At 41.4% G+C, this 21,716-nt stretch overlaps 1 protein-coding gene across 2 annotated transcripts in view; it reads left to right on the plus strand.

Moving 5' to 3' along the window:
* The first annotated feature begins 305 nt into the window (after positions 1–305).
* Positions 306–21,716, plus strand: part of BLNK (B cell linker) — a 106,378-nt gene continuing 84,967 nt past the window's right edge. The window contains exons 1-2 of one of the 2 annotated variants that reach the window (XM_054982870.1): positions 306–362; positions 10,122–10,184. In XM_054982870.1, coding sequence (XP_054838845.1) covers positions 10,128–10,184 — 57 coding nt within the window. In that variant the 5' untranslated portion in view covers positions 306–362; positions 10,122–10,127. Of the gene's footprint in view, positions 363–3,317; positions 3,411–10,121; positions 10,185–21,716 lie in introns of those variants that run through there. The other variant, XM_054982869.1, reaches the window with a different exon arrangement.

Here is a 21,716-nt window from a genome sequence, read left to right on the forward strand (position 1 = left end):
ACCCAGTCCAAAATTAAATAAATGCAATCAATATTTCCCTTCTGAACTGCAGCTACAGAGGTGGAAGTTGAAATAACAGTGTTCTATTAAAGCATCAGTGAAAGTGATCTGCGAATCTCATGAAGAGGATTCTAGTAGCTCCTCTGGCAGGGAATTTCTCTGGGAATTGTGTCTAACTCACTTCCTGAAATATTTTATGGTTTTAAGGCTTCTTGTTTCCTTCCCAGAGGACATAGCATGCCTGTCAATCATTCTATCAACGTAAGGATGTTTTCAGAGGAAAAGCAGATAAAACAAACTACTCTGGACTTAAGCTTTAGTTTAGAAGTTTCACTGCAAAACAACACTCTTATCTGTAGTTGGTAAGTTGTTCTTTAAATACTGTATGTGCCGTTTCTTTACTACTCTATGTCTTTGTTTCAGTTTTGTGTTTGTTAACAAAATACATGCATGTGTGATACGGGGAGGTAGAATACAGCACCGTAACAGTTACTGCTTTTGTCACAGTGAAACTGATTCTAAAGGCTGTTGTATATTAAAGGATAATGCTGACAGGCATAAGAAGCAACAGTTTAGGCAAGGAAGAACAGTATGATTTCCAGTTAACTGCTGCTGTAATAGCTACAGTTAAAAAAACTGCTTTGAAGGATACAGTTGTAAATCCCTGTAAACAAGAGTTAGGAATTTGCTTCCTGTGAGTGCAAGAAGAGTTTAAAATAGTTGGTTTTCATTAAGGGATGAGCATCAGTCACTCTGCTACAAAGCAGAAATGGAAGCTGAAGAGGAGCTTTTCAATAAGTTCATTCCAAAAACAAATTAGCATAGAAAAATTAAACATAATGTCAAACAGATGCATGTGGATCAGAAGAATATCTTCATCCTCTGGCCTCATGCAAAACCATTCCCTTGTGTCAAAGTGATTCAGGATTCCCATATAAATCAGGCTGGTTGCTGTCACATTTTTTAAAAACTTTATGGTTCCAGTTTAATTTGTAGTGGGAAAAGCTTTATTGTGCGATTATATGTAGTTTTAAAACATAGTATATTTGTTTCTGATTCATCCTTAGAAAAGAGAATTTAGGCAGCCACTGCGCAAGACAGCAGTACAGTTGGGTGTTGGCTGTGCAAGTGAACTCCTGAATCCAAACTACAAAGCAGTGTGATCCCCAGTATAATTGCTATGTCTGCCCTTTGCATGTGGATGGGAGCAACTTAAGTGTTGCATTTTTCTATGCCACATTATTCCAAGTTTTTGACTGTGTTTATATAAAGATGGATAACCAATCTGGATAACAAAGAGCTCAAAGAACATGCTCTCTGATCTTAATTCCCATTGGGATCCTTTAAACTTTTAGAAGAAATTGACCTTGGAGAACTAGCTTAATAAACATGGAGAGGGAGACCAAGCATACACTGAGTCTCATCCCCCTCACACTAGGAATTTTTCACCACTTTTGTACAGGTGTGTATTACTGTGAATGTCTGTATTATGGAACACTGACATTCATGTGTTAATGCTTCCAGTTTCAGATGTATTTTTCCACTTTTCCATACTATACCAGTGAATGCCAACAATTGCATTTAGCAGATTACCAGTATTTATCAGTGTATCTTTGACTTTTTGGTTGGAAGATCTGGCTGGGATTATTAACATAACAACATCTACCTTTTCAAGATTTTAGATAGGTCTGTAGCCAGAAATTAAGGTAAAGTGGCATGATGGTTGCCAAATGCTTATCGTCCCCAAACCAGGGAGATTCATTGTGCAAGGCCTGATAATGTCACAGAATGGAACTGGTGATGTCACATTGAATAGCAGCATGGAGTCAGCTAAAAATTCTGTGCGGAATGTAAATAATAGTTCTGTATTTAAAAATAATGGTTAATATAAAGAGATTATGAGACTGTCAGGAAAATGTTAGGTGATTGTACGTCTGTGAAGTAGAGCGATAAAGTGTGTGTGTGTGTGTGTGTGCGTGCGCACACGCACGCACGTGCATACATGTACATGCATAGTGGTCATTTCTGGTTATTGCCTTGAGGGGAGCTGTCAATTAAGCAACTCACCCCAATGCTTCTTCACACAATGTGTCCTCTATCTGCCTATTTCCTGATGAATGGACACTGCCCTGGGTTTCTGGCTTCTGCTTCTGCTGTGCCTATGGAGACAGGTAGTGTGGCCGCTGACCACAGCGGAGTTTTTCCTTGCCTTCCAATCTTGAGGCCAATGCCTCATTTCCAATGCCTTCCAAGATTGTCCCTGCTGCCAGGAGAGGGCTTTCTCAGCCCTGGCATCATGATACCACATTTTCCACTCACTGATGTTACTTTCAGTTTGCAGTGACCTACTTCCAGTGTAGCCGCAGATGGCGAGGCTTTTGCTCCCCTTACAATCTCCACACCAAAAAAGAGTGAAAGACTGACTTTAAAAAAAAACTGAAAGCAGAGCTGCAGAAAGAATATGGCATGTTTCTAAGAGGGCACTGTGCCACATATGACCCCTGTAGTTATAGGCCTGCCTGCAGAGTACATAAGATTTTGTTTGCTGCCCCCCCCCCCAACCTCTGATCATTTAGCAAGGGTCTGAACAGAGCTTTATCTGAAAAAGACACATCGTGCATACAGTTTTACACACCTAGGGCTCTGTTCAGACATTCACTGAATGCACAGAATTTGAGACCTTTCTCCTTATTTTTGGCCTACACATTTTGAAGGTAAGAACCCAGCTACTATAAAAAAAAAAACCTCAACCCAGGGCCAGACTATGTCTAGAGAGACCTAGGTTTAAATCCTTGCTCACCATGGAAATTAATCTGGGGGCCTAACCTACCTCACAGGGTTGTTGTGCAGATAAATGAAGGTGTGAGACCCACCCTGAACTTCTTGTATCAAGGATGGAATAAAAAATGCACTGAATAAAAGATTTAAAAGATGAAGACAGAAGACTCCATGCAATAAATAGATATGGAGAGCATCGAACAAGAGAGTACAATATATTAGCTATTTAAAAATAATTCAATTAAAATCTCCAGAGCCCCATACCAGAAGTATTTGTGTGATTATTATCATTAATAATAATTACATGGAGTCAAGGAATTGCAATAATTTAACGTAGCTAGTACTATTAGTAAATGACATTCAAAATCATTGCAATGAAATACAACAGCTTCAAATTCACTTTAAGGGGACATGTAGCTTTAAGCTATGGCAACACAGGAAAAAAGTTGCAAAGGGAACTTCCTCTAATGATTTCCAGAATCACTCAGTGATGTTTATGAAGCAAACTATTTAGCTCTTACCAGAAACAGATCAGATTGTTCTTGCTGGAGACCAGCATGGCCACAAAACTCCCCTTTCGAGAAGAATGTGACAACTGGACAACTTTCCAAGTTGCAGATCTGCTGAGACAGGTATGGCACTGACACGAGATTTTAGTAGAGGGGCTGCTGCAAATCCAGGCAGTAAACTGTTTATTTAATCTTACCCACTCATTGTCGAATTCTAAACAGTAATCAAAAGACAAACTCTTAAATGTAAGCATATTATCAAACTGCTCCACTTGCATGTAGCATATATGAAAGAAACTATCATCAAACGTTATCAGAGAGTATTACTGTGTTGGGAGTAAATGGCTTCTTGAAGGATTGTCTGCTGTGAGATCCAAACTTTCAGTCTTTATAAATAAACATCAAAATCTCAACAAATGTATTACCAGTTCACTTTGAAAATCTTGTGGGTCTTGGCAGTTATTTTAATTATATCCGTGTCCAAAACAAGCTTGCTGTTTCTCCAGAACCCGAGATAAAAGACAAGCATTGATATCAGATAAGCTTTAACATTTGTAAATTTCAGTTTCAGTTTCAGTGATATCAGATAAGCTTTAACATTTGTAAATTTCAGTTTTTCAAAGGCCTCATCATTTTACTCTCTTAGCAGAAATAAAGCTGTTGTTGTTTCTCAAAAATCCTGCCCCCCCCCAAAGTTCTTTACAATGCAGTCTTAAGAATTACACTGGTCTAAACTCATTAACCTATAAGGGATTTTAGGACTGTATTGCTAAAATCCTGAAATTGCGCACATTATTTTGTTGTCTGTAGCTGAACCTTTTTCAAATACATAATATCCTTTTAATTGCAAACATGCCAAAGTACATTCTGCATTTTATAGATTATTTTCAAAAATGTTCTCTTAACTAATCTTTTAACAGATGCCGGACTTCCATAGTTTGCTTTTCTAAGACATATAAATGACTTTTAATTTTATATTTTAAAGTCAGAACGGAACTATGTCAGATCACAGATCCAATGAGGAGGATCCAACCATCCTCTAAGTAGCCTTCCTGCAACTTCAGCAGCTCTTCCTCCAATGGGAGAGCCACTTAAGTCACAGGACGGCGCATTAGACTGGAGGAAGACTTCAAAACTGAGCCAAAAGGAAAGGTGTGATATAAATATTTTAATAAATGAATAAATAAATAAATAAACTTTGACCAATGGAGTGGTAGGACAGAGGTAGGGTCCATCCCAAAGTTCCAGTTGTTTGACCAATAGGACCAAAAGTAGCACAAAAATGATAGCAAGAAATACCTCTGCAGTGTAACAAAAGCTCCAGGGATAGAGGAATGAAGTCATATGCAGTTAGATTTCTCATGGCAGTACACCATTAGACAATTGAGTATCAATTTGACCATGCTGTAGAGTAGAGCTAGATAGAAATGAAACTTGAAAGGCAAAATACAGGAATCTAATGCCTGATGCGGATCATTTCATTGCTTTATGAACTGAAATTCCACCGAGACTTACAGGCAACAATCTGATTCTCAGTGAGATTCCTTCTTTCCCATAATTTTCCATGAGGTTTTTCGATCCGTGCTAAATTAGCAATCGCTTATGTTTTAACAATCCTTGATGGAAAGCCCTGTTGCTCAGCTAAAATAACCCATGAGCACCCTGAAAGATAATCAAAGCATAACTTCATCATAAGCTGCTCAGTTAAAAGGAAGATGACATCTACATATTTGCTACAAATTATGAGCTGAACAAAAGCAGTTCTAATTGCTCCATTTTGTTACTACCCACCCATCATCAGGGTGTGAACTCAGACTATAACTTTCAACATCTAATCAAAACATACCATGTTCACTAACTTTGGACGGGTGACTAACCTGAACAAAATTACCTCTGGCTACTCAGGGGGTGGGAAGGAACCACAATTAGGGTGGCCAACTCTGTCTTGAGAGCTTCCTGGAGATGTGGGGGGAGTGCCTAGGAAGGGTAGAGTTGGGAGAGGGAATTCAGTGGGAATACGATGCTGTAAAGTTCACCTGCTGAAGGTGCCATTTCTTCCAGGAGTCTTTGTTGTCTGGAGATCAGTGGTAATTCCAAGAGATCTCCCTTCATGTTGGCAATTTTAACCACAATGTTTACAGCTGACCTTTGCATTCAATTTCCATCATCTTACCCCATCTTCAAAACTTTCCATTTCCCCAGGATGGTAAGATTTAGGAGATGGAAGCAAGTAAAGAGATAGCTCAGCAGACGTATGTCTGACACCAGCTTCTAGAATAAACAGCCCATGTTTGCATGAATGGAATCTTTCCAATTCTCCTTTTTTACACCCAGCAAGTATTTCCCCCACCCTGACTCAGAGTTCTGAGAGGACTTCCTTAACTCCAGCCCTCTGCATCTATCAATGCAGCCTAAAATCATATTGGCCATTCTTTGCTGCTACGTCACATAGCTGACTCAGATTCAGCTGTAATCAACTACAATCTTAAAATGCTTTCATATGCCAGGCCAACTATATCTCCTATACCTACGCATTTTATTCTTTTTTAAATCTAAATTGCTTCTGTTGAATTTCATTTCTTTTTAGTCCAGTTTTCAAACCTATCGAGGTCATTTTGAATTTTTTTTCTATCCTGAATGGTGTTAACTGTCTCTCCCAGTTTTGTGCCATCTGCGGATTTGATAAGGATTTCCTCCTCCCCAGTCACTGGTAAAAAGGCTGAAGATTACCAGGCCCTGTTCTGAGCCCTACTGCACCCCACTCAAAAGACTTCTCTCCTAAAAACTGTTCACATATAAAGCAAGAATTTTTCTTCCTTTCTTGGGCCCCAAATCAGAGCATACAGAGGAGATCAGGCAAACCTTGGTATCCTCCATAACTACACTGAGTGCTTGGCTGTTTGAAGCAAGTTTTTTTCCTTCCACACTGGTCTGCAAATGAAAGTTGTCTCTAGAACAAGGAGATTCTCTCACCTGCCTGCCTGAAAGTTGGGAGAGAGGAATCCTGAGAATTTTACCTCAGTTGGTTGGGGGGAACATTACAATTAAAAATGTGGGGGGTTTTCCTTGAACAGAACCATCATCCAAACACAACAGTGATTCCAAACAAAACAATATTACAGAATCCAAACAAAAATTAACAAACAAAATGAGCTGAATTCTAATTAATTTCTGGGTACATCACTAAAAGTGATGGGCAAAACCACAAATTACAAAATCATTTTCATTTTCTCTAATGGCTTTGTGTTATACAACCTGACAACTATATCTGCACCTGTGTAAATAGTTTAATAGCTCAGAAAACTCTCTGGCAAAAATAGTCTCTTCCTAATCCAAATCATGATAATTTTTCTTCAAAGTAATTGGGAACATATCAGCCGTTGCTTATCCTACAAAGAATGTAGATGTTTTCAGGCAGACATGGAATAAGAACAGCTGACTCCATAAACTAAGATAATAAAAGGGCCAAGTTTATCTAATTCCACATTGATCAAGGGATCTGTAGAGCCAATGTGCCAAGCCAACACCTTCTGGTCACAGTGTGGGCCACTGATGGAAAGCAGAAGGGTCATGCCTCCCCTGTCTATGCAAAACAGGCAAGGCAAGGCCACCCTGGCTCCAACTCCTGTCAACTGTGTCCAGCTCAGTCCTCACCTTGCCAAGAATTTTATTGCTTGAAGGAGGTCTGCTATATCCTTTCACCCTACCTGCGAGGGCTATGGGTAAAGAGTAATGGCATCCCTCAAAGGGGTTCTATTTCAGTTCTATGAAGACATTGAGGCCTCTGGCCTCTGATCTGAGGATTGCTGCTTCACCCTACTAACTGATGCCTTGGGGTGCTCAACAAAGCTTTACTGATTACCATAATCAATTTGGCCCACACTGCTACTTCCCCAAAGAGATATTGAAACTTTAAACCCAACAAGCCCTGGACTTTGCTGTGCTATTCCAGGGTACAGTATGCAGAAAAAAAACCTCCTCAACTCAGGCTACTAGCACCAAAGGGGGCAAAAATTCCTACTCCGCCCCAAATGGTGACCAATTTGCACCAGAAGATGGTGGGTGGGTGTCACCTACATCTGCTGGAACAAAGAGGAGGTAGAGGTGGATCGGTCCCTTAAATGCGCATCCTCTGCCCACACCCACAACACTGTGTGCCAAGGTATGCCATGTCAGTAGTCTTTCCAGCCTCTGTGGTGGCCTGGAGATCTCCCAGAAATTACAACTGATCTCCAGACTTCAGAGATCAGTTCCCCTGGAGAAAATGGCTGCTTTGGAGGGTATTATACCCTGATGAGGCCCCTCTCCTCCCCAGACCTCACCCTCCACAGGCTCCACCCCTAAAGCTCCAGGAATTTCCCAACTGTGAGCTGGCAACTTACACATCAACCTGATGGGCTCTCCCTTTCGACAGGCTGTGGCAAACCCCGTCCCTTCCCCCTCACTCAGAGAAAGGCCTTCTGGAAGGAATGGCCTTCCACGGACAACAAGCAATACATTTATTTTCTGCTTGTGCCCCAGCCTTCTTAGATGCTAGATAATATTGATCTCATGACTTTCCCAAAAAATGCATACTGGAATGAAATTCAGCATTACGGTTATCAGCAGCACATATTAATAAGGGGAGGGGAATCAAAGTACTTCACTAATATTGTCTGTGCATTCTTTACAACAAGGTAAATTATTATTGAGTGTTCATTATTCCTGTACTGCAGAAGGAGACAAGGCAGGGAGATGGTGGTTTGCCTATATGGCTGAGGTGAGATCTGTCCCACAAATTTCCCAGCTCATCGATTACACATGTAGCCTTCACATGACACATAATCATTTATTCTAGTTTTTTACACATCAGGAAACAGTCAGAACAGAAACCTGTGTGACTGTGGTGGTAAAATGCAGCTTTTACCTCAGCGTCAAAATTTAAATCAACATTTACGGTGTTTTACCCAGGCCTTTTTTTACAGTTTGCTGAACATCTGCACTATTTCCATTACTGCCTACTTCCTCCTTTAATCCAGACATGCAAAACATCTATCCATGCCTGACATATTTAGGTGGAACAAAACAAAACCACGTGTACGAAAATATTGATATGAGAAAAAATGCTGAATCAGAAAGTACCCTGTGGTCACTTGAAACATAGAATTGTGGTATACTACATATATACAGAATTCTATGGAAAGAAGACCCAAAATTGTTATTTTGATCTAGTCCAAATTTTATCTTAGTTAAAATCTCCTTTGGCCTTGCCCACCACCACATGGGCTCATCATGTGTCACATCTTGCAGAATGGTGTGGATTCCTTTTGGTAAAGCCTCCATTCTGTTTAATTGGCAAAGGTACAATATCAAAAACTTTGGTCACCAGAAGGCTTGGTTAATTACCCAACACAAAGTTCTGGCTCAAGTAACAAGGTTACCCATAATATTCATTAAAATACAATATACAGATCCCTTTCAGAGACTAGAAATAAAAGAAAGCCCAAGTCTTCAAAGTCCAGCTATCCACTGCTAAGAACACACAATAGGGCTGAATCCACACAGAAATCGTGCTAGAAAGACGCTACACTTCCAGGTGTTTAGCGAACATTTAGCGCAACTCCGGGACGCTCCGCGGGTGTGTGGATTCAGCCTAGGTTTCGGCAGAGTTGAAAAGCATTTTACCGACGTATCACTTCCTATGAAGTGATACATATAGGAATGTACTTCCTATATTCTTCTTTTTAAGCAACAGGATAGTCTGCAAAACTTGTTCAATGTGAGAAATGGGATGACACCAGGAATAGCAGAACAGCTAGACCCATGGGTTTATGTAATCGCTATCAATGGTCGAATCCACATTACTCATTCTAAGTCGCATGTTCCCCGCATTCCCCACGCAATCCCGAGTGCCGGTCACATTACCTCATTAAACAGACGCATTTCATTCGCATTTCTCCCGAATATGTGGTCACAGGTTTTCAACGGGAGTTTCACGGTGGCTGTGAATGGGCCAATGCGCAATTTACGCGGTTTTTTAAAAAACCACCCCCCTTCCTGTCTCTCCGGCCGTTCCGAGAGTTCCTATTGGCTGATTCAACTTGCAAGTGCTCCATAGTCTGCAAAAGACTGTTTTTGACTTGGATTTATTGATTATGCTGTTTCTGAATCAAATCTGGTAGTTTGAAAAATCATTTTGGGGTGAATCCATCCTTAGAACGGACTCGCGAAACTTCCTTTTTAACTGTTTTTTATTTTTTTTATTTTATATTACTGTAATATCGAAATTATGAAATATCGAAATAATGACACTCCAAGGGAGTGAAACTTCAGTAAAATTCAGGCACTGAACTGTCCTGCATAGGAAATGCCCACGAAAGCTTCCCACATGCTTCCAAATTTCCAAAAAAGAAACGGGAGAGAGCCATCAGTGCTGTCAGTGGGGGAAAGAGAGGCATCATTATCTTCAATGATGTTTCTTTATAAGGCAAGATCGAAATAACGGAAAAGTGCACTCAAAAAAATAATTTAAAAAATGGGCGGGAAAAAAAGGTCCCGCCCAAAAAAGCGGTTTTCGAGCGGCCGTGTGACCGGAGGGACGTGCGAGAAAGACGGATTGGAAGCAGGAATGTGAACGAAGAGGAAAAAACCGCGGATTGGAGGCAAACGGAAGATATCCAATAAACATGCGGGTAATGGGTGAATGTGGACCAATAACTATCAGTACAAATATACAGATCCTTATAAAAACCAAGATCTACTGAAAAGTCATTACGGCAGTATAATAGCCTGGAATCAGATAAAAAGTTTACATAAACATATGAATACCAAATTTAATTATCTCCTCCTTTTCAGTGTGGGATGTATGACTGCGCCAGGATTGTGGAGAAATTGGACATAAATGGAGCTCAATTTTTGGTAAGTAATTTTAATAATTTTGGTGACATAGTGCAATAAAAGACATTTTCCCTGTTTAGCAAGAGTATGATGTACACACCCAATGACAAGTGTTAATGAATGAGCACAGCGTTGATGGAAGCTATAGTATATAATGTGTTGGTTCACATGTAACACCAAACCATGTTTTATAGTGTGTTATCCTAAACAGAATTATACCTTTTAAGCCTATTCTATTAATTTAGAAAGGTGTTTCTTTGCTTACTAGGATGATATGGTTAGTTACTTGCTGAGGATCATTAACATAGACTTTCCCTTTATGCTGGAACTGGAAAACAGTGTTTCATACTTGCCCTCCAAACCCAAACTGTCAACAATGGTTTGAAGTTGGTTTGTAATCTTGATTTGGAGAACAAGAACAAAACCTAACCAAAATAATACATCTTTGCAAAGAACAGTATCCCTGTGGCGCAGAGTGGTAAGCTGCAGTACTGAAGCCCAAACTCTGCTCACAACCTGAGTTCGATCCTGGGTCAGGTAGCTGGCTCATTGGCTCAGCCTTCCATCCTTCCAAGGTCGGTAAAATGCGTACCCAGTTTCCTGGGGGTAAAGTGTAGATGACGGGAAGGCAATGGCAAACCACCCGGAACAAAAAAGTCTGCCAAGAAAATGTTGTGATGCGACATTCCCCCCTTGGGTCAGTAATGATTAGGTACTTGCACAGGGAACCTTTACCTTTACCTACAAACAACAGAAGAGTTGAAGTAGAGAGGTTACATGGAGAGGCTTAATTTTTTAATTAGTTGTTGTTTCTAACTGGCCTGTTTTGTAACATCTCCTTACTTCCACCTTTATGTTGCTTGTAACTTTAGGTATAAATATATAGATATGTATGGTTGTACACTCCAGGTATCTGATGAAGTGAGTTCTAACTCATGAAAGCTTATGCTGGAATACATTTTGTTAGTCTTTAAAGTGCTACTGGACTTTTGTTTAATTTTGCTGCAACAGACTAATGTGGCTGCTCCTCTGGAATGATTACCTAGAGTTAGTTTTAGAAACCAGGATTTAGTTTGCAGACAACTAAGGGTAGCTTAATCAGCCAGAGTTACTGTAATGATTTGCTTTTTGTTTTTATCTGTTTTTACCTTTTAAACCTTTGCCTTTTGACCTTTCATTTAGCTCCTCCTTACACTACCTAAAACCTTTACCTCAGGAGGACTCTGGTCACAATCAATACTCCTTTTATTTCCACTCACACAGAGCTTCAGGTGTTCTCTATCCAGACATATACCTTCAAAACACCTTCCCTTTAGGGTTTGAATTCAACGGCTAACCCTACCTGTCACATTTTGCAAGTTAGTTGGCTTAGAAATTAGGGTTTCCAGGACCCCTTACCCTCACTGGTGGGGACCTGGCACTCACCTTCTTAACCTCTTAGTGTGCACAAAGAGTGCATGCGTTCCTGGCACAGCGTGATGACATCACTTCCAGGATGTGATGTCATTGTACAAGCCCCAGAAGCATTCCCAAGCTTTGCACTGGACCAATTCTTAAAGAATCAGTGCATTTGGGGCCCAAATCATTCTTGCACAAAACGCGGGAGCACTCCTTGGGAGTGATGTCATCATACCAAACTGGGAGCACATCCTGGGAGGCCTGTTCCCCACCTTTTCCTCCTGCTGGCCAGGTCAGTGGTGGTGGTGTGCGGAGGCTGGGAGCAGGGGATCCCCCATCCCCACCGGGGAACCAGCAACCCTATTACAAATACAGAATGGTTCACTAAACCAAAAAAGTTCTGTGAGTATAAATATAGGCACAGATTATAACTCAAAATGTTTTAAAAGCCTTTCCTACCTTTCTTTGCATGCCTGCTTCTGATTTAGGTTGTAAGGCTCTGCCCTATCCTTATTTTATGTACAATGGTGCTTAGTTACTGTAGTTGTTTCAATAGCCTCATCAAAATTTTAACTAGAATGACAAAGGAAAGGAAATGTAATCATATAATGATTCAATTGTCAAACAGAGAAATTAGAACATTGAGGCTATATATACTCTGCATGTGCCCAGCACATAATTGAATTCCCTGAAGGTTTTATTGTTGAATGGGTATATTTTAACTGCTGTGCTGGTAGAATTTTTTTTTTATTGTGGATCTGATGAAAGCTAAAGAAACAAAAGTCCTCTCTTCAGGTGTTATCTGAGGAGACTGCACTTGTTATATTTTTATTTATGTTTTCTTGTAAGCTGCCTTGAGCAGGACTTTGGAGAGGTGGCATATAAATGAAAAAGAGAAACATGATAGCCAGGCAGACATAGACCTCACATAGCTCTCCCCGTCTTTGCAAGATCATAAAAGAATTTAGTGGGCTATACCAAGTTTATTTGTACATTTTCTCTCTCAAACTACCCAATTTCTGCCTCAAAAGCAGGGCTTTTTTTCAGCAGGAATGCAGTGTAATGGAGTTCTGGCACCTCTTGAAAATGGTCACATGGCTGGTGGCCCCGCCCCCTGCTCTCCAGACAGAGGGGAGTTTAGATTGCCCTTTGCGCCCACAGTACGGAGGGCAATCTAAACTCCCCTCTGTCTGGAGAGCAGGGGGTGGGGCCACCAGCCATGTGACCATTTTCGCCAAGGGCGATTTAAACTTTAAAAAACTTTTCCCTTGTTTTAGCTGTCCCAAAGTGACATCATTGTGTGGTCCTGGGAGCATGCACGCACTTTACACACATGCATGTGGTACCAGGGGTACTACCTCCCACCAAGAGTTGCCCCCTGTGCTGGCAACCCACTGAGTCCCATTACCTCTTTTCCCAGAAAAAAAAGCCCTTCTCAAAAGAATTAGGAGACTGGGTAAATTTGGGAGGGAGGTCCAATTAATATGCTGAATATGGAACAACCCAATTTATTTGGAGGGAAGGATATACACAACCAAGATATAAAATGTCTTGTGGAAGTTTAATGGCTATTTCCACACAGTGATGATTCTGTACATTACTTTCATCTCCACTGAATGCAGAGGCATGTACACTAACAACAGAGTTTCCACACATGGAAGTGCAAGGAAATGTCACACAGGAGGGGATGGTTCCAGGAAAATGATGCCATTAGTGACTTTTTCAGGGCAGGAAAAAGAGCACAATACCTTCCAGAGACCATGCTAATGTGGACTGTATCCATCCTAAAGGATTAGGGTAAAGTAGATGTGGGAAAGAGTGTAGAGAAAATGGGCGAAATCTGGAAACCAGTCAGTTACAGCAGGATGATGTGTGCAACACACACACACACCGCCACCATAAAGGATCCCAGGCTGGATGCCAAGGCAAAGAAAAACCTCCATGTGGAAGCAGACAGAGTTCTCAGATATAGAGACTTGCCTTGTATTGATGAAGTCTTCACAAAGAGGCTCAAGCTCTCTTTCACTGAGCTATGGCTCAAGCAATTAGGAAGGTCTGTATGCTTCACATATCTACAGGACTTCTTGCTCTATCATGCAAAGCGTGTTCCTGTTACTCGTCCATTCTGCCCTTCCTCCTTTGCCTTCACTGCCCATTACCCTTTCAAAATGCTAAAGTCTGCAAAATCCCAAACCCTGCCATCAGATCAATTATGCAAGCCAATGAATGCACCAGTCAATGAATGCATGCATGCTTTGCTTTAATTATGTGTTCATATAAAAACTGGTTTTTGCGTGTCAGAGACAAAGTCCAGATTTGGAAGGCACTTCCCAAATTAGGAGACAGCTGAATCAATTCAAAGATTTGTAAACGGCCGAAGGAACAATTGCTTTCATTTTCTCAGAGCATGTGTATCTTTCAAATGCTACAGTAAACATTCATTATTGAGGCAAGAGAGCTTGGTAACAAAACAAATATATAAACTTTCACTAGGGGGTGGTTTAGTTTCAGATCAGATGTCAAACACTGCATTTTAACTGAAAATAAGCCAGAACTCTCCGACTGTATCGAGTACTAAAACCTGGCAATAAGCAGAACACAATCATCCAATGTATCATAAAGTAGACTACAGCACTTTAAGTTGATTTGGCAAGGGCTCAAGAAGTACAAAATTTAACACACATAATTGGCATTCAGATTAATTTAGAAAGCATTTATTTGCATATTTCCCATCTTTCTTTGTTTTCACAACCTGTTTTTGTAGCACCTTGCAATAGCACACCTGCCATTTCCAAATGCTGGCTGATAAAAGGACAAAATGCTGTCAAGTCAATTTTAAAAGGATTCTTTTAGAAAGCTATCTGCAAAAAAACGTGATCCATGAGACCCAAAGAACCCCACATACTGGTCACTTTCTTTTCTATATATTTTCAGAACAGGCTTGGAACCCAGCAAAAGAGTTTATCCCAAGCCCCTTCCAGAAATGTTTCCACCCTTAGCAGAAGCCATGGAAGTGGCCCAGTTTATGGCCCAGATTCCATTTGGGGCCCAAATTGGCCCATTGCAAAGCACAGGAGAGCTCTTGGGGTGGTGCGATGACATCACTCCCTGGAAGTGACATTGCACCGCCCCGGAAGTGCTCCTGGGAGGCCCATTCCCACACCTCTGCCCCCACTGACCAGGTGAGTGGTGGTAGGGGCCGAAGCAAGAAACGAGGGATCCCCCACTCCCACCAGGGGACTGGCACCTATCTTACTGTCATGGGCTGGGTCAGCAGATGCAGGATAGTCTGAGTTCAGTCCGAAGTCGGTGCACGAGTTCAAAGCCAGGTGAGAGACTCAAGTCCAAAGTCCAGAATCCAAAAGCCAAGCCAAGAGGTCCGTAGGTCAATTGCCGGTCAGAGCAAGGGCTATCCAGAAGTAGAGTCAAGGCATGGTCCAGAGGTCACACGGCAATGCAAGGGCAAGGCAGGGGCAGGGTTTGGCATGGTAGGTGTGCAATGGGTGACCCCATTGTCAGTCCCACCGAGCTGAGTTGCCCTGCAGTGCTGGCTTCTACCTCAGAAAGGGCTGCTCAGGTTTTTTATTTCATTTATATCCCACCTTTCTCCTTCTCCTCTCCTCCGTTTTATCCTCACAACAATCCTGTGAGGTAGGTTAGGCTGGGAGAATGTGACTGGCAAAGGTCACCCTGCAAGCTTCCTTGGCAAAGTGGGGATTTGAACCTGGGTCTTCCAGAAACTTTTGCCACTATACCATGCTGGCTCTCTTGGCTTCCTCAAGGGCCTTTTTCATTCCCAGTCCGTTCCCAGTACGCTCCCTGTATGCTCCCATCTTATAAATGAGGCTACCTGTTTTATCCACTTCTCTGTAATGGCTGTGAGGCATCTTTTACAATCCACCCTCATTCATTATAGCAAGTTCTAACACAACCAGCTGTGCTGGAGCCTCGGAGAACATCCCAATTCTGCCCATTTGCAGGGCAGAAGCTGATTTCAGAGGCTACCAAGCTCACTCTCCAATTTGAACTGAAACTAGCAGATGGTCTCAGGTCAAATTGAATGAACCCAGCGTAATTCCCACATATAACTAGAATCAAAATGTCAAAGTGCAAACATCAAAAGACGTCCTTTACCTCTCTCATTTTTCAGCATTTTGCCTTAAACTGGCTATTATTATAGTTAAAACAGAAATTGGGAAAAGAAAGATAGAAGTTATTTTTAATTCCGCTTTTGTGGCTTAAAAACAGGAAATACATAAGAGAAGAAACCCCAAGTTTAATACTTGGCTTGCTATTCAGTATGAGGCTCATTCTTTATTATACCTGTCATGATGTTGCTTCAGTGTTTCTTTTATAAAAGTATTCAACATTCCTCTAAGAAGAGGGAGAAGCTACATTAATAATGCTCACTAAGTGTTACCAATGACAACTGTAGCCTATTTAATGCTCACCAAGAATGGCAACCATGGCAGATAAAGAAATGGAATTATGTGGTTCTTTTAAAATAGAAGTATTTACAGTTCTTGGATATCTGGCTCAAAGCAGTTTCAATGTATATTTAAGAGAGTCTTTTGAGGAATGGCTGTGTTCAGCTTAGTATTATAACTTTAGTTTAAAAGCTTCCCAAGTTACTTTGAAGTAGTTCCAAAAAAAAAAAGGGTAACTCATAACCAGTAACATGAGACAGAATATTTTAAGAAGGGAGAAATAGTGGTGGAGAACAATGAGCAAATACATAAAAGATGACTGGGGCATATTTTAAGATCTGGGCTAGGAGGAAATTGCTACATTTCTGTTCCTTGGTGATAGCCCGTTAAGCAAAGTAAAAGAGCAATCTACATACTCCTTCAATAGAACTGGGACTGGTAAAAAAATAAATGCATGTAACATATTTTACCTTCATTAGAAAAAAGAACAATAGTTCGGATTGCCAGCTCCAGGTTGAAAAATTCCTAGAGATTTGTGGCTTGTATCTAGGGATGGCAATATTTGGGGAGAGGAGGAACCTCAGCAGGATATAATGACAGAGTTAGGGTTGCCAGGTCCCCTTACCTGCCTGGTGGGAGGGGGGACCCGGCACTTGCCTTGTTTTTTGTGTGTCAGGTGGTGCAACAACATCAGTTCCAGGAAGTGATGTCATCACACTGGGCCCAGGAACACTCTCATGCTTTGCAGAGGGCAATTTGGGGCCAAAAAGGGCCTGATTTGGGGGCCTGGTGAGAAGCACAAGAGCTCTCCCAGAGCAGCACAATGACGTCACTACCAGAACACTCCGGTAATGCACCTGGGACACCTGTTCCCCCGCCTTCCCCACCCTCCCACTCCGCCAGCCACGTGAACAGTGGGGGGGGTGGAGGGTGGGAGCAGGGGATTATTCCACCCCCACCAGGGGACCTGGGATCATTTCTGACATCATCGCGCTATGAATCAGAGTCATGATGGGAGATTGCGCCAGGAAGACGCTGTTGTTTCGGGAGTTTTGCACGATATTCTGCGGCCAGTAAGACGTGAAAACAGCCATGGAAAAAACATGCAAGATTTACCTACAAGGGTGAACAAATATGATTGGACCAATAACTAGGAGCATTTCACTAAAAAGCATCACTTTCTAAGTTCTTGGGGCTTGAAAGCTAACAGTTTTGTTTCTTGTTTCTGGTACAAATGCCAGCAACACTAATGCACCACTGAAGCAACCCAAAGTAAAAGAAGACAGCTCTTTGCCTTCAGCTTTCCAGTTTAATTTTTATCACAGGAAAAAGACAACAGATGGATGAGAAGACAAAATATGCAGTAGGAATGGGGGAAAGCTCATACCAGTTTAACTTGCATAGGCTGTCCCCCCTCCCTCAAAATTCTAGAAATTGTAGAGCTACTGTGATCGATCCATATAACTGGTTCCCAGCAATCTGAAATGTAGTAATGTGTTGTCTGTTCTCATCCCATTCTTGCCAACTATACAGGAGACATATCTACACTTCAATATTTGCATACAATATCCCATTAATCCCTTATCTGTTTAGCTGCTCGGTCAGTAGGTATTCCCACACTCACACCCCATGACTGAAGTGTCACCTTTCAGCCCCAGCACTGTAGACTCCAAAACCAAATAACAGAGGATCACTTTATGGTGCTTAGGTCTTTGTTCACATTCTAGCCAAATGACAGCCATTTCTACTCTTACTCCAAGTATTACTGCAACAAAATAGCTCGAAGATAAATTGTTTGTTCCTCTATAGGATGTGCAAGTTTGTCTTCATTCTCTTTGTTGAAATGTTTTTGACACAAAACAATCCAACAAAACTTTAAAATGTCAAAACTTTCATACTTACATTAGGTATGTATTAAAGGATTGTCCTCTGAAGTCTAGTGTTAAAGTTTACAGATATATTTTCAAATAAGATGTAAACTTCTAAAGTGATGTCATTTGGGAGATAGAGGTTGACTTTGAGGAACAATGAAAAATTAAGCTATGGTACCACAGTTACTTGCTAAACTGTTATGGTTGCCTAGCAACAGCCACTGAGAGCATCTGGTTAAAGCTACGGGTGTTCCTTTTACCATTTTGAGGTTTTTTTAATGTATTTTTTTAGATTTCAGATCTTTCTGCAAACCTGTGGCATTTATCAGGGATGTAGGAAGATATGTTTTGTCTGTTCATAGTTCCAGTCTCCAGATTTAAGAATCCACAGATCAAGGTATAGTTGCCAGGCTCCTACCTTCTCCTTTTCCTATTCGCGTGCTTGCACAGTGACATCACTTCTGGGAAGTGACAGCATTGCACTGTTCATGGACCGCCTTGGGAGTACTCCTGCACTCCCCAAGGGGCCGAATTGGGCTGCTACAGAGCACAGCAGTGCCCTGGCACTACGCAACAGCCTGATTCAGCTCAATTCGGCCTGGGCCGCTGTGGAGCGCAGCAGCACTTCTGTGCTACACAGCAGCCCAATTTGGCCCAACCTAGCCGCTGCAGAGTGCAGGAGTGCTCCTGCGCCCCGCAGCAGCCTGAATCGGGCCACTGTGGCGCTTGGGAAATATATATGTTCTGCTGAGCTGATTAATAGGTATTATTGGGGTTTCATTTCTTTCCTCCCAAGAAGTACCAATGAGCTAGAGGCCACAAGTAATGGGAACCAATCATTACTACCCAATAATATTCTGACTTCTATATTAGTTGACAGTACTTATTTACACCTATGACATTTTTTATCTGAGGCTTAGCATAGCTAAAAGACAAAAAAGGAACTCCACCACTGAACTCTGCTCTACTTTTGAACACGCAGAATTTTTAGTCAGCAAATGAATCTACCCAGTCTTCTCTCAAATTATACCATCTATTATGATTAAGAATGAGGCAAAAGAGACACACTCTGATTCCGGATAAAAGCCTGTGAGAAATCAGCACAAGCCTAATGACTAATTACTGTCAACACACACATTGCTTAACTTAAAAGGGAAAAATAATCAGATCTTTTAGCACTGCAGTCCACAATCCAGAAGCAGGGGACAGCTATTCATTTAAAAGATAATTCTGTCAAGGGTATTTCTTGCAGGGAGCTCTTAAAGAAACAGTAGTCTCCTCCTGGGTAGCAATTGGCAACCCCCAGGACTCTAGCAATCTGTCCATTGTCAGCATTTTCTGCCAAGCAGTAAAAACTAGCAGGAATTCCTCTGAGTGATGCAGTGGAAGTTATTAAAATATTTATCAGCCGTTCCATATTTTAAAACCCGTGGAGTTTATGTTGCATTACAAACAAAATCAAAGCAACATAAGAAAGGCCCTAATGATTTTTGCCCATCTGTTGGCCCTGTTTGAACATACAGAGTTTAACACTGTGTAATCTTATTCCAAACATGATTGAATTTGTTAGAAATATGCAGTATACATCAATAAGCATGTATAGCAAGCAGTATACAAGCGTGCAACAGTAACAAGCACGTATCAGCAGAACATGAAGCAGTATTCATCAATGAGCCTATATTCCTCCTCCAGTACATCGGGAAAAAGTTTACGCTTTTCCTTTGGGCCTCTAAAACATTTAATAACCACCAATATGCAAAGCTTCTACACTTTAAATCCAAAATTAGCTAATATACACAATGGTGTATTAGTTGTTGGCTGCACAAGCAAGACTGTGTATTTATTTATTTGTTCATTAATTTAATAAATGTTATCCCACCCTTCCTCACCAAACATCTAAGAGCATCCTACATCTCTCCCCCCCCCCCTATTTTATTCTCTCAACAACCTTGTGAGGTAGGTTTGGCTGAGAGTGACTAGCTGACCTAGCAAGCTTCATGATAGAGTGGAGATTTGAACCTCAGTTTCTCAGGTTCTAGTTAAACACTCTAACCACTCCACTAGGCTGACCACTTTCCATGCTGTCTCACAATATTTTGGTCAGTCACTGCCTGCTCTGGCGGCTGACCTTTGGCCTTCTGCCTTGGTGCCCTATCCCTGCTTCGTAGGATGACAGGGGAAGAATGGGCAGGGAAGCAAAACAGCATTCCATGCTGCAGTGTCACTTGTAAATACACAACTGGGAATGACATTACCATGCCACTGTATGATTTTTCTATAGAGTTCCGGTGCATGTTAGAGCATTGCCCCAACACATTGACATGACTTCTGGTTCGTGACAGAGGGAGAAAGACACCACCACCCCGTTTTCACCCTATTACCCTAGCAAGCAGCAGCGGGGTCATCGGGCTTCCAAGGGGAGGTCTTCCACCAAAGAAGGAGACCTGGCCAGCCTAGGTTGTACAGCTGGAAACAACTTTAATGGTGTTGCTAGACACTGTTTTGGTAAGTGTCCCCAGTCTCTGGGAGTCAGCAGCCAAGCACACACTTGCATTCTCCTGCTCACCACGACCACTGTTACCATTTTAGTTTGGATGCATCACTAGAAGGGGTGGCAACAGGACATTTTTAAAAATGCCCATTAAGGAGGGCTCAATATAGCCAGATTTGCGGAGTAATGAACAGTGGCTTTATGTTGTGTGGTGTAAGAGTTAGAGTCCCATATAGGGTGTCTAGTATCTTGGATTAGACTTTCTTAGACTATAGTTTGCCTGCCAACCACTGCAACAACTAATCCCCATCACTGGGAGTTGTGTCCAGAGTTCCCAGCAATTTTTTTTTTTTGCACTGTATGTCATGATTTCATTTGTGCCCTGGAAGCCTCAGATCGAATAGTCTGATGGTAAAGCTTAGTAATTTACAGGAAGATGGAAATACAAATCAGACTGAAATAGTATTTTATCATCTTTTATTAACCATTTAAAATCCAAAACTTGGCAGAATAGTTGTAATTTTTTTCTTTTTGTCATTCCTTTATTCTCTTCAAGCAAACACTGAGGGGGGAAAATAACGGGGGAACAATTCTGCATGCGTTTTAGAAGAAGTTTACATTTTCGTTGTGCTTGACTGTTTTAGGGTACTTCCAAACAATACAGTTTCTTCTTGTTAGCTTTGCAAATGCACCAGGTGAACCAGATAGCACCGTAGCATGAAGACACAGCTACACTGCAGCTGGAGACAGTCCCTGTTTAGATCATAGAGAAGCCATCTGCATTGATGAATGAGCAATATTGGCATGGGCTCTCCATGCTGCACTGTTCTATTTCCAGTCAGGCATAGGATCTCATCTCCCACTTCTTTCTGAAAGTGTGCAGCAGCAGATGGAAATATGCCCCAACGTATATGGCTTTTCAACCTGGATAGAGGGTGTTATACTTGTAAAAGCAACTGAACTGCAAAATGTCACTCTGAATCGCCATTAATCTCTGTCAGAGATCCCCTTGTCAAGTTCATTGGGCCATGATCCTCAAAAACATTTGCTCCAGAGTAATTTATTTATTTCATTTTATTAATTCTTTTTTTGAATATGTTCTTTAGTACTCAGATCAGCATATATGAACTGGCAGACTGGGGGTCTATAGCATGAAAGAAGAATAGGCAGAAATTACTCTTTCCCTTGCATTAACCAAACATTAGTCTGGATCCAACGCATAAATTGTAGGGTTTTTTACACTTCAGAAAGGCTTGGGAAAAAAAACAGTAAACCTGCATTAATGTAATTTCCCTGTAACTGCCCTCTCTGCTCATTTGCAGCTCATTTAAGAAATTGGCTTTTTTACTTCCTGATTTGAGAAGTT

This window comes from Eublepharis macularius, chromosome 6 (assembly GCF_028583425.1).
Source record: "Eublepharis macularius isolate TG4126 chromosome 6, MPM_Emac_v1.0, whole genome shotgun sequence".
In the NCBI taxonomy this organism is placed as follows: Eukaryota; Metazoa; Chordata; class Lepidosauria; order Squamata; family Eublepharidae; genus Eublepharis; species Eublepharis macularius.